This window comes from Phodopus roborovskii, unplaced genomic scaffold, assembly GCF_943737965.1.
Source record: "Phodopus roborovskii unplaced genomic scaffold, PHOROB, whole genome shotgun sequence".
Classification (NCBI taxonomy): Eukaryota; Metazoa; Chordata; class Mammalia; order Rodentia; family Cricetidae; genus Phodopus; species Phodopus roborovskii.
The window spans coordinates 15,983,711-15,997,109 of NW_026126540.1; the positions used below are offsets into that span (position 1 = coordinate 15,983,711).

The following is a 13,399-nucleotide window of genomic DNA, read 5'->3' on the forward strand; positions in this document are numbered from 1 at the left end:
ATCAATAGAGACCAAGTCAATATATATTTGCATTTAACTACTTAATTCCAGAAAAGCTTTTCTAATAATGTAACTTCCCTAAAGATACTGAGAGTATAAGCAAATTTAATCTGTTCAAGTAGGATTGTTTTACATTTTCTGAGGAACAAGAACTGAAATGTCCCTGGAGAAAGAAACAGAACAGGCCAGTGCTGCTAAGAGCCACAGCCAGTCCACGTCAGAGCTCATCGGACTTAGCTCTTCTCTCATAATCAACAGCAAGCACATTGTACTGAACTCACCTGAGGTGTGCCAGCCACAAGATTAACAGTTCACACTCAGTTGGGGCATGCCAGTCACAGGAAGGATAGATCCATCCACACTGGTGCCTGATGCAAAAAGAGCAATTACCAAGTGCCCAGGGTTCTGAAAGGTAACATCAATGTTCTTTCTACAAATCTCAGGTATTGGTGTCATAAACAATGGCTTTGACTTCTGTTGAGCCAAGACAGAAGCTTCATCACCCTGCCCTTAGTTGATTTGTGCTACTAGGAACTTGTCATGAACATCATTGCCCATTTATCCCACTTAACAAGAGATACATCATCATAAAACTTCTTAGACTAATCAGAACCCAGAAACAGTTTCTAGGCTAAGCTATAACCATAGCTGGGTAATAATATGAAGGAACTGATTTAAATTTTATAGCAGTTTCCTCTAGAAAAAAAGCTCTTAAGTTATAATTTAGAAGACTCTGAAGTACATTTAATTCTTTATTATGATTTAGTATATTTGAATATTTAATTGATAACTATTATTGTATAATTACATGTTATGATACTGGAGAACTTAGAAATCACCAAATTCTGCTGTGCCAGTCTTATAAGCTTTGTGTTCTGACAATGGCCTGATCTTTACTTATACATGAGATAGAGACCTTGAAGAGGGAGGGGCTGACTGCTCCCTTCATGATGTCCTAGTCTGGAGGTTCTGAGTCAGAGAATACTCAATTAATACCACTTATTGACTTGCTTTTTCAACTAGGTAGGTACTTACAAGGATGAATGATAAATGATGTATTTCACCCTCTTTAAGGCCTTGCACTGCAAAATGCTCTTGGCTTATGGGTCATCATTCCAGCACAAAAGGTAAGAAAAGTGATTCTACTCTTTAAATTATAGAAAGTAGATAGTTTAAGAATGAAATAGTTTTATTTTCTTAACATTGCATTATGCATTGTTCTTCCAGGAAGTATCAATTTAGTTTATGTTCCCAAGTCTAGAGAAATCACCCAAAGATTTGGGTAAATGGATGGAAAGTAATTTGCTTCTTCCTCAGAAAATGGGTAAAGAGATGGAGAGTAATTTGCTTCCTCCACTCAGGGTGGAGAGCTATTGCTACAACCCCTACATACACTCATTCTTAATAATGTTTGCCATAGCAACCATATCAAATTTATGAGTAGCTATAGTCTGAACAATAATGAATTGTTTTTCTACATGGATACATTCTCTAGTTGATGCCTGTTTCAGGCTAGGAACATTTTTTCTTCATTGTCCTTTTTTCTCAATATGGGAGGAAGAATGCGGTGCCTTGTGTAAGCTAGGCAAATTTTCAGTTTCCGAGCCGCTTGCCCAGCCTTCTTCATTATTGTATTTTAAACTTACAATTAACAATATGTATCATTCCAAATACATTTTATAATCTCTCTGTCTCTCCCTGCTTCCTCCATCCCTCCCTTCCTATCTTCTCCCTTCAATTGCTTTTCAGTACTAGGGATGGAAGCAAGGGCCTGAAGCATGCCAGACAAGTTCTCTGCCCTGAGATTTACCCCAGCTCCTACAGTAGAAATTTTCCACAGCTCTTGAGAAAGTATACTCTAAATCAAAGTGGCAGATCTAGTGGTGAAATTTAGGGATTTTGACAGATTCAAGAAATATATGGGTGGAGGCAATGATCTCTGGGTAATCTTTGCAACTCTTATTCAAAATGCATGTAACTATATATGCATGGATTACTGAGGAAATTTGCTAGAGGGAAAACTGAAGTGCATACTTTGAATATTCAGGTTTTAGCTAATTATCGGCCTGAATGGTTCCCCAAAACCATCTGCTGGAATCCTGGGGACAAAACATTCTTCCATCCTGGTATATAGTAACAGAATGTCAAGAATGTGAAACATTGAGCATTTTTTTTCTTTTTATTGAAAATAAACTTTTTCTCTCACATAATATACCTTAGTTATGGTTTCCCTTCCCTTTACTCCTCCAAATTACTTCCTACCTCTCCTCCCAGCTGGATCCACTCCCTTCTATCTCTTATTCAAAAACAGCCAGGCTTCTAAGTAATAATATGATAAGATAAAATAAAAACTAACATATTGGAATTGGACAGCACAAACAGAAGGAAAAAGAGGTCAAGATAAGGCATGAAAAACAGAGACCCACTTGTCCACTTGTTCCCACACTCAGAAATCCATAAAAACACTAAACTGGAAGCCATAATATATACACAGAGGACCTGGTACAGACCCATGCAGGCCCTGTGAATGCTGCTTCAGTCTCTGAGTTCATATGAGCTTTGGGAAAAAAAAAAAAAAAAAACAGTGGGAATCTTTAGGGCAAATCATTTATCTCTAGATCTTCTTTTGACATTTCAAGAGAACAGACATGATCCTGTGAGAGCAGAACCAGGAAAAGTATTTCTACGAAACTGTGGTGTTGGGCTACATTTAGACACTAAATACAAATGATGTAAACCACTAGTTGTATTACTTTAACAAACATCCATTTACTCTATTATATACTTCATTATCTACATTTACTGCCTCAACATCCAAGCTTGTATGAATACTGTGCATAAATTCTCCAGGGTCCTTAATTTTAAGAAGCTAATTCTGAAGGATGTTGAAATTTCTGTTCAAATATTTCATAAGGAACCCTTGACTGCTCAGATTCTTCATATGGTTTGGTAATTTACTGAATGATTGATAGGTTGGTTGATTAATTTGACTTATTGACTGACTGCAGCCTACAGAGTGGGAAAAGACCTTCACCAACACCACATCTAACAGAAGGCTGATTTCCAAAATAAAGAACTCAAGAACCAAATATCAACAAACCAAATAATCCATTTAAAAAAATGGTGTACAGATCTAAACAAAATTCTCAACAGAAGGATCTCAAATAACTGAGAAACACTTAGGAAGATATTCAACATCCTTAGTCATCAGGGAAATGCAAATCAAAACAACTCTGAGATTCCATCTTACACTGATAATAATGGCATGTGTGTGTGTGTGTGTGTGTGTGTGTGTGTGTGTGTGTGAGAGAGAGAGAGAGAGAGAGAGAGAGAGAGAGAGAGAGAGAGAGAGAGAGAGTTCATGCTGCAGAGGATGTAGTGCAAGGGAAACACCCTCCCATTGCTGATGGGAATTCAAACTTGTACAGTCACTTTGGGTGTCAGACCTGACACCAAACATTAGACAGAGTTTGGTGAATCCTGCAGAAGAGAGGGAGAAAGGACTGAACGAGCCAGAGTGGTCAAGGACACAACAAAATACTCATAGAATCAACTAACCTGGGCTCATAACGGCTTGTAAAGATTGAGCAGACAACCTGAAAGTTTGTGTGGGATATACATAGGCACTTAGTATATCTGTTTCAGTTGTGTATCTTAGTCCTCTTTAGGGACTCCTAACAGTGGGATTAAGAGCTGTCTGTAATGAGATATCACCCCACCCACACCTGTTGTACTGACCACGCCCATGTGGGCATGACCAGTGGAGTCTAGGTCTGGATCCTGACCTGGATGTGCTTACTTACTTACTTCCAGGTCAGAGACCGCGGAGGATCCGAGGAGATCCTTGGAGCGGAACCGGAAGGGGTCCTTGGAAGGGGTCTTCTGTTTCTTGTGTAAGTGAATTCTCTCAGAATAAACCTCAATCAGCCAGTGTTGTGTCCTAGAATCTTATTACCCACATTGACTGTCTGACATTACTACTGTGATTTATTCTTTTATAGATACTGTGTTATCTTGTGTAAGAAAAATTCAAACTTATTTGTTTCCCTAAAGTCTTTCAACTTGCTGTGACCTCTCTTCTCAAAATCAAACTACTGGGTTTTCAGGAGTAGTTTCCCTTCTAAGGAAACATTGTGAAGTGCATGATATTTTTCTCATTCTCACTGTGTTTTAAAATATTCATTTACTTACTTATTTATGTATGCATGCATGTGTAAGTCAAAGGACATTTCACAGAAGTTAGTTTCTTCCTTCTACCGTGTGGATTCCAGGGAGAGATTCAGATGGCTATCCTTGATAACAGGTGTATTTACTCACTGAGCCATCCCCATGGCCATCTGTGTGGACTTTTAACAAGTATTCAGATAGTTAATACAAAGAACAACCAAACCGGGTAAATAATCAGTAGCAATTCTGAGTGTTCATTGAATACAATGCAAACACCAGATTTCATTCTGAGATAGGAAAACACTGGATGCAGTAGCAAAGCAAACATCTGCAGATGAATTCCTGAGCAGAGACCCACTGAGATGACAGGAGTTCCACTTCATTGTGGACAGACAACACTGGAAAAATACAACAAAATAGAAAATTATTTTATCAAGGCTGTTGAGGGCTGTCTTTGTTGGGCTGCAGTAGGAACCAGCAGAGTAGGTTCCTACCTGAGAGGGGGAGTGTGGATGAGAGAAAGGCTAGCTGAAGGAGTTAAGAATCCAAGACAAGACACAGGATAGCTGTCAGGAGGACCATTCACCCCATACCTAATGTGTCCTTAGTTTATTCTTTCATGTTCTTATGTATTCAACCAACAGTGAGGACAAAATGACAGAAATTTTAAATTATCATGTCTAAGGTGCAAAGAGATTTACTTCCCTTAATTCTCCAGGTATTTGCTAGCCAGACCTGCCGTTCAGCCTTCAGGGAAGAGAGTGAACTTCCTCACTTGGCCTGAGCCTATTGTTATTCAGGTAAGAGATATGCACTGCCAAGACCAAAACATCCTGTAGCCACCAAACTAATGTCTTATGGATTAAAAGACAGACTTGAGCTTTCTGAACTTGTGGCAAGATGTAATGGACTCCTTTTCATGGGTCCTGGCACAAGGCTTGAGATTTAAGGAAATTTTTAAGATGCCTTTCTCATAACATGTTAAGCAATTGATTGTTCCTTAGGGCAGTGAAAGAGACTACACCCAGCAATCTCAAGTTCCTTCTTCCTCTAACATCAGAGACTACAGTGAAAGTTGTTAACCCACTTTCACTCTTGCCTCTTGGGAAAAAGTTACAACACTCTTTCACCAATCCGTAGTTATTATTGTATAGTTGTGTTTGTTATTTTGTTGTTGCTGATGTAATAGAGTACTTGAATACAAAAACTCCCAAGCAGCCTGACTAAGTCTAATGGAGTCTTTATTAACTGATGGCAGGACTGTCCCAAGCAGACTAGCTGGAAATATCCTAGACCTCCAATTGATTTGGGTTTTTAAGCCCCCCCCCCAAAAAAAAAATTGCAGTTGTGACATATACAGAAAGGCAGCAAGAAAGCACTGAGTAAAGAAGTTAAAGAAAGAGCAGCTAAACTGTCAGGCTGTTAACTTTTAGCTCACAGTCACATTGAATAGGAATTTAGTGCGGATCCAAAAATCAACTTTACCCAAGATAGTTTATCACTTAAAATATTCTTAGGAATACTTTTATGAGCAAGCATAACTATAGTTCAATAGCCCACTACAGTATGATGACTAAAGGCAACTTAAGGAAGAAAGTTTAATTTGGCTTACACTTCCAGAGAGCTGGATGCCGGTATGGTGGGGAAGGCACGGGGAAAAAAGAGTGGTAATGAGGTGGGGTGGGCATACACATTGGAAGAGGGAGAAGCGGCTATCGTTTAAATCCTTCCTCTGTCCTCCATCAAGGCTCCACATCCTAAAAGTTCTGTGACCTCTCCAAACTATGCTACCAACTAGGACCAGGGATTCTAATTCACGAGTCTGTGAAAGATAGTTCTCATTCAAACCACCACGGTAGTCATGATTTTTTTTTTTTTTTTTTTTTTTTTTTTTTTACTTTGCCAATTTATTTGACCATTTCAGTTCCGAAAAACATACATTGATAAGTGAAATGTTATGTTCTGAGGAGAACATGTGACATTCAGTGTTTCTAGCTCAGAACTTCCCAAATTGTATTCTATATACTAGTTACTTGACGGATTTTATTTTTTTTTTTTTTTGGATCTTTTCATTGGGAGTCATTTAAATCTGAGCCTCTCCATCTGTGTGGTCTACCATATGTATGTATGTATGTGTTTTTCCTAAGCCCTGTGGGTCACAGAAGTTCCCTTTAGAACAGATAATGTATAGGCAAAGAAAGAATAACTGTATTTTTAATGAGCTACCAGCATGCATCAGTTTTCTTTAATGAGCTTTCTCATCCTAGCACTATTGTGAAACACAAGAGAATTATTGGAATGAAGAGATCTTCAAATATTAGATAAATGCATTTATATGGTATTCTTAAATAATTGAGCATTCTCTTCTCTATGAGTGAGCGATCAAATTAAACCATTTTCATTAAAGATTTCATACTAAAGAGTTTAGATTGGCAGGTACAAGCAACTGTTGCCTGTTGTGGAAGAGAAAATAAACCCTTTCCTTCCCAAGTTGCATTTGGTGATCGTGTTTTACCACAGCTACCCTAACATTTCACCATGAAACTCCTCGAAAACTATGTCTCTTTCCAAATATGTTGGTATGTACTTTTAATTCTACAACTGGGGAAGCAGGGTGAGGAGAGTTCTACAAGTTCAGGCAAGCCATGGCAACATCATGAGACTCTATGTTAAAAATCAAGAGCAAAACCAAAGCAAGCAGACAAACACACCACTTTGCTCTAACAATCTCACCAACTTTCACCTCTTATCCCCTTGATCAAATAAGTTCTGAAAGTGTGGATAAATCATAAACAAGTATGCTATTATCTCTAGCTTGTAAAACTTATACTGATCACATTTTCAATACCAGGGCCACCTTATTGCTTTATTTAGAAGCAACATTCCTCCAGAAAAGCAGTTCATGTATACTACATCAAGGTTCTTGTGGTTTGAATGAGAAGGGCCTCCATACACTCAGATATTTGAATTCTTGATCTCTAGTGGTAGAAGATTTGGAGAAGGATTCGGAGGTGTGGCCTTGTTTGAGGGGATGGGACTTTGAGGTTTTAAAGTTCACACAATTTCCACTTAGTACTCTCTGCCTTCTTCTTATGGATAAGGATGTAAGCTCTCAACTATGGCCCCAGCACCATCCCTTCCTGTCTGCTGCCATGCTTTGCCATGATGGATACATACTCTAGCCCTCTGCAACTGTGAGTCACTAAGTGAAGGTTTATTTTTATAAGGTGCCTCAATTATGGTGTTTTGCCACAACCATCAAAAAGTATCCAAGATACAGTTGGGCTATTAGTGTGATAAACTTTACCAATCTGGTTTTTGGAGAAATGTGGAAAACTTTGGTACTTCAGACTAGAAAGCAGTTGAATACTTTAAGTGGGCTTAGTGGCCCACCCTTGTAGGAGGCTGGTAGGCAGTGGTACTGAGAAGAATGTATTCTACAGAAGCCCAGCTCAAGAGTTTTGGAGGGGAACAATATTAACAACTAAGCTAAATTCTATTCCTCTGATATTTTGACAAAGAAAGTAACTACTTTCTGCCTTTGTTCTAAAAATCTGTCTAAGGTCAAATTAAAAAGCTTTGGACTAATTTCATTGGGAGAGGAGATTTTTAAAGATAGCCTGATATTGACTCTATTTCATGGTTATTAGTAATCACTCTTAAGTCAGTCTACAAAGAAAAGGAGAATGTTTGGGGCAGTGGGGTATTCAGGGCAGGACTACACTCAGCCAAGCTTCTGACTTACAGGAAGTAAAGGCCTGGGGAATTTTTATACTCCTAAAAACAACAACAACAAAGATTATGTAAATATAATTCAAGAAAGGGGTCAAACTCCATGCTAGGATGGCCAGCTAAATATTTCAGAGTCATGTGCAACATTAGTCATGAGGGATATACAAGTAAAGGGGTTATGTGTCTAAGGAGAGCCACTGAAACCAGGCATGTGACAGGCTGCCCCTAAGAGGGTGTTACTTGAAGCTGTGAAAGTAAGCCTGTGGGTTTTTGAAGACTCCAGGATGTTAAAGGTAGTAAGTCTATTTTATCTCTCAGGAAAAGCTGTAGACAGGGAGAAAAACTAGCCTTTCAGTGAGAAGTGTGTTACAGTTAGCAAAACTGAAAGGGCAGAGATGTTTAAGCCCTTCGGTTCCAGTCATGGAAGTACAGCATTTGGAGTTTTGTGCCCTCTATTCTTGTCTTTCTGTGGTCCAGTATTTCCTCGCTATTCCTCATTCTTGTCTTTTGCAATGGGATATATGTTTTATGTTGGAAATATGTAATCTGCTTTTTGATCATACAATTAAGAGATTGCCCTGAATTTCAAAAGAGATGAATTTTTAAACTGTGTTAAGGCTGTGAAATATTATGGGGACTTTTGAAGTTGGAATAAATGCATTCGCTATAGAGAGTAGTAGTATTACTTTTAATGAGAACCTCCACAAACTAATTTATTTGGGTGCCTGATTCCCAATTGTTGGTACTATATGAACAGGATTAGGAAGTGTGACTGTGTTGACAAAGTTGTGGTACTGAGGGTGGGCTTTGAGGTTTCAATGTCTTTGTTCATGTAGGCTATATGCACAGATTCCTGCATCATACCCATGAAGCAGGAAATACAGGCAGTGTGAACTGGCCAACATAGGTGCTGGAAACATAACTATGATCATCTGAAAAAGCATGAAGTACTCTTAATCACTGAGCTATCTTTCTAGCCCCTGTTCTCAGTTTTCTTACCTTAAGTAAACCTAAAGAAAATATTTTATAGCATGCATCTACCAGCTTCAGACACCATTGCCTCCTTTTCTGCCCCTCATGAAGACTCCAGTGTTTGGATTTAGGACTGTCTTAAATCCACAAGTATCTTATTACAACACTCTTAAATAATTATCTGGCAGGAGTCCTACCCAAGTGGAGTTACATTCTGAGATTTTGAAGATACATAGATGTTGTTTTGTTTTGCTTTGTTTTGGGAGACACTATTTATTCCACAGTGGTGTGCAAAATCCACATGATGAAACTTTATCAACTGTCGTGTATAATTTTGCGTGGTTTGACCTTGTAATTTTCTAATTTTTATTTTGCCATCTTTAAGTTGTTGTTGTTGTGTTGCATTTGTTATCTTTAGTTTTGTTTTGTGTTGCAAAAGAAACATTAAGCATACATTTTAAAATCTCCATTAAAATAATGTCCAAATGTACTACAATAATGGCAATGTTTTTTCTAAGGTATTAGAGCGCAGGCAACTGTTACATAGATGTTCTATTGCACAGAACTAAAAGTTCAGAATTGAGAAAACAGAAAGGACCATAAGATTTCAGGGTGAGTATTTGAAGTAACCTTTTTCTGGCAACCTTGACCCACAGTGTCATTTGCTGTATGGACACATCATTTGGCAATCTCACGGGCTTGCAAGTTAAGCATTAGTGGAATCCTGCCCCCTCTGTTGACCAATGACAGGGGCATTTTTGATAACTGTGCATGAAATACCTCTTAGTTTTTAAGGACAGCAGTGTCCTTCTTGGCCAGGATGTAGCTAAGTGATAAACAGAACCCTCCTGCAGGCTGAGCCAATAGCAGGCCACCATGGAATGATGAATGAATAGCCAATCAGCATTCCCCCAAGTGCCTTTTGATTTCAGAAGACGTTTTGTTCCTTATTTCTGGGAGACACGGGTATGAAATTCATCACAAATCATCACAACATAGTTGCTCTTTGTTTCCAGTTTCTCTTTCATCTTTATAACAAAGTCCAAAGGAAAATAACAGAAGGTTGGAGATTCCAAATTATGAAGACAATATATGGGAGAGTCTTCCTAGTAGCCAGTTGTCCACAGGGACCTTAGAGTCGGTGGGTTATTTGTTGAGATGAAATGAGGGCAGCACACAGACTGTATACTGAAGAACTAGAGTGTGTGCAAAAATTTTCTGAGCCTTAACTCTATCCTCAGGCAAGTGCTGGCATTGAGATAGTTTTTTATGACAATGGCAGCTTACCATTTTGATTTTTGCCCATGCTGGTCTCTTGAGTGAAGGCTGCTACCCTGTTACTGTTAGTTTTTTAGACCATTTCTTTTCAAGAATGGAATCTGGCTGTGAGTGTTTATGGAAAATGTGTTGGATTCTTCCTACTCCTTATTTTTCTTTGTGATTTTTCTTTGTGGAAGTTTCACTGTCTTTCTCCACAGGAAATGCCTCTGAACCTGGCATGTTCTAACTCACTTGTCCCTGTAGTCCACTCCTATAATATACCACTTTCAAATCATTTTAGTATGTTTCACCTTTCAAAATAAAATGTTGAAAAGCTTACAGGAATTTTCTTCTAACATAATAAATGAAACTAGTACAAGGCTGTGACAAATCACTTAGTCATCCATCTAATATTTGCAGATTGCTGCCTACCTATGTTTCCAGTAAACACATTAGATAGCAAACTAAACAGGCTATGAGTCTGTCTTCATAGACCTTCCATTCTAACCCTGTTTCTGAGCTGTCTCCTCTGTTAAATGACAGAGGCTTGTGCTGGTCAATAAGCTGCTTTTGAATCCTGTGGTCACGCTCTATATTATGTTTTCTCTTCAGACATGTGATTTTTTTTTAGTAGATATGGCATACTGGCTAATTGCTTCTATCTTGTGTCCTATAAAAATAAAACTGAATGCGCACGTGAACTTCCAGGAAGCAATGAGTGAATGCACAAGACCTGCAGAAGATCAAGCCAGCCCAAGTCCCAACATAGATGAGGGAGGGGCTCATGAAGTCCAACCCTAGCTGAGGAACTGATGGCTACTGATGGCTGTTGGATGAGGGAGAGTCAATCCTCTTTAAAATGCAGTAACTAATAAGCTATTCATGCTCTCTTAGGCAGTCCTATATTCAAGTACATACTGAAGTTGGGAGAAAAAAAAATGGTGAGAACTACATTTACTCTGATCCAGTCCCAGTTACAAAGATAAAATACATGTTCTTAAAAATTTGGAATTGAGGCAGTGGGAAATGAATATAACAAAAAACATGATATGCATTTATGAAATTCTGAAACAACAAAAGAAAAATTATCAGTCACTTGAAGAATAGCAACCAGCATCGATATTAAACATTCCACCAAAAGAACATTTGTTACCAACATGCAATTCAAGCTTTCAAAAGAATTAGTCACCTTAATTAAAAACGACCTTTATGTAACCTGAAGTGAAACAAAACAAAGCTACTTCACCTGAACTTGTTTCTGTTAATTTCAATTTTGTCTTACTTCAGACCCAAACCAATAATCTATTAAATTACTTATTCTCTGAAACACATAGTAAATTGGGAGTTTATTTTAGGAAATTATTGAGTTTAAAACATCTATTTTAGGTAAAATTAAAAAAAATATACACCTAATCTGTGTATCTGTGTGTATGTATGTATATACATACATATATATGGAAGAAGGCAGAGGAGGGAAGGACAAGGAAGAAAAGTCATCTTGAGTTACAGGCATATTCCCCTAAGAGAAAATCAAATATAAAAATTTTACTTCATAACAAAATGCAAAGTAGGAAGCAAGTGGCAGAGTGTCAGTAGTCAAACAAGCAATTTGTTTGAGCAGGGACGTGGGCCCCATCACCACATTCACATTAACGGAAGAGAGTAGTGGCCAAAGATCTTTTAATACAGTACTGTTCATGCCAACACAACAGAACTAAACTTTTTGTTGAGAAAATGTCAATATTTTCAGAAATAAAATTAATGAAAATATTCTTCAATAACTACATAAGCAACACCAACTGGATCTTTGTAAATGGGGCCGGGCCAGAGTAAACACAGTCCTCTAGACGGTGCTTATTGATTTCATTATCACTCATGCCCAGAATCTCAGTGAAAGGTCACTTAGGTTTGATGTTTGCTCTTCTGTCCAGTGTGTTTTCTTCAGATTTTTTCATTTGTCAGTATTAATAAGTCATCCTTTGCTGATGGTACTGCAAGTGCAAGGGTAGGAGGAAACGACAACTCAGTTCTCAATGGATGTATTTTATCAGCTGATTCCCTAGCTTTATGTTTGTATGTGAGAAGTGGGGAAGGGCAGAGAAGGGGAGCTTGCAAATCTATCTTCTGTCCTATACCCTTATTTCAAATGGCTGTCACAGCCAGAGGAAAAGAAGTGCTAGCATCTATGTTTATCTCTAAGTAGATATTTAGAACGTGAACAGACTTTGATTTCAAAAAAAGAAGGTGAGGAAAAATGGAGAGGGGATCGTAACTGGACAGGGACATTGGAACTCAAATTGAATTCAGTCACTAATGAAAAGAGGGAGAGAGTGACTTCTTGATTAAAATACTGTCAAGGAAAGTGATGTTGGGAAGCCCATTTTAATGTACTAAGGAGGAGGGGAATTCCCCTTATCAGTGTGACAAAGAGCAAATGTTGCCTGTTAATAGTATAAGAAGGAGGAACACAGGTCAAATGCACTTGTGTCGTACAGCTCAGTTTTCTTTCTTTGTTGTCAAATAAGAAATTGACAGGATGTAGGGACTAGCATTTTCCTTTTCTGTCTTTATGCAAAGACACTCGAGAAAATAACAATACATTTTGGCTTAGAAAAGAGAACATGAATGGAAAAATGAAAATGTGAAAGTGGAGGTTAAGAAAATTTGTGTTTATGCCTTAGTCTTGGTCAGGGTGTGAAGCAAATGGGGTGTAGCTCGGTGACCCTCCCCTCCTCTTTCTTTTTGTTCCAGGTGTTTCCTTTCCAGGAAGGCCCATCTTCTTGCTGTCCTTACTCTCAGCCAGTGAGAACCGGCTTTCTAACCACACTAGCAATAGAAGATACCTCCTTAGTAGCTCAAGCTGTGTGCATCTGGCAAGCAGGCCTCCTTGGTTCTCTGATAGGTACTAGTAAACAAGGCTGCTCTATAAATCTTGCAGACAGATAGTAGGAATGATTTATATCTACAGACAAGGGAAGAGTGGGTGCATTCCTACTCTCAGGAGATCCTGAAATCTGCGACTGTATCCCAGTCTGCAGTTTAAACCGGAAGAAGAGATACTCATCTCACTGAGAAATTCATCTCACAAGACTCACCCTGTTCCTCATGATAGTGAATGGAGAAGGGCGCCCAAATCCATGCCCTTCCATCACCTGAAGGCTCTTATCTTGCCATACAAGCCCAGTTTCAACTATGCTACTGAAGTTTTCAAATAGATGTCCAACGAAATTAAGTTGAAGTGAATATGTGCCTGTGAAATACTACATGG

The 13,399-nt window shown here is 38.4% G+C and overlaps 1 protein-coding gene across 1 annotated transcript in view; it reads left to right on the top strand.

Moving 5' to 3' along the window:
- Window positions 1-157: 157 nt before the first annotated feature.
- Asic5 (acid sensing ion channel subunit family member 5) overlaps window positions 158-13,399 on the top strand; it is a 40,717-nt gene continuing 27,475 nt past the window's right edge. Inside the window, exons 1-4 of the mRNA XM_051199237.1 lie at window positions 158-286; window positions 3,814-3,893; window positions 4,886-4,967; window positions 12,883-13,033. Of these exons, the coding sequence (XP_051055194.1) occupies window positions 158-286; window positions 3,814-3,893; window positions 4,886-4,967; window positions 12,883-13,033 (442 nt within the window). The remainder of the gene's footprint in view (window positions 287-3,813; window positions 3,894-4,885; window positions 4,968-12,882; window positions 13,034-13,399) is intronic.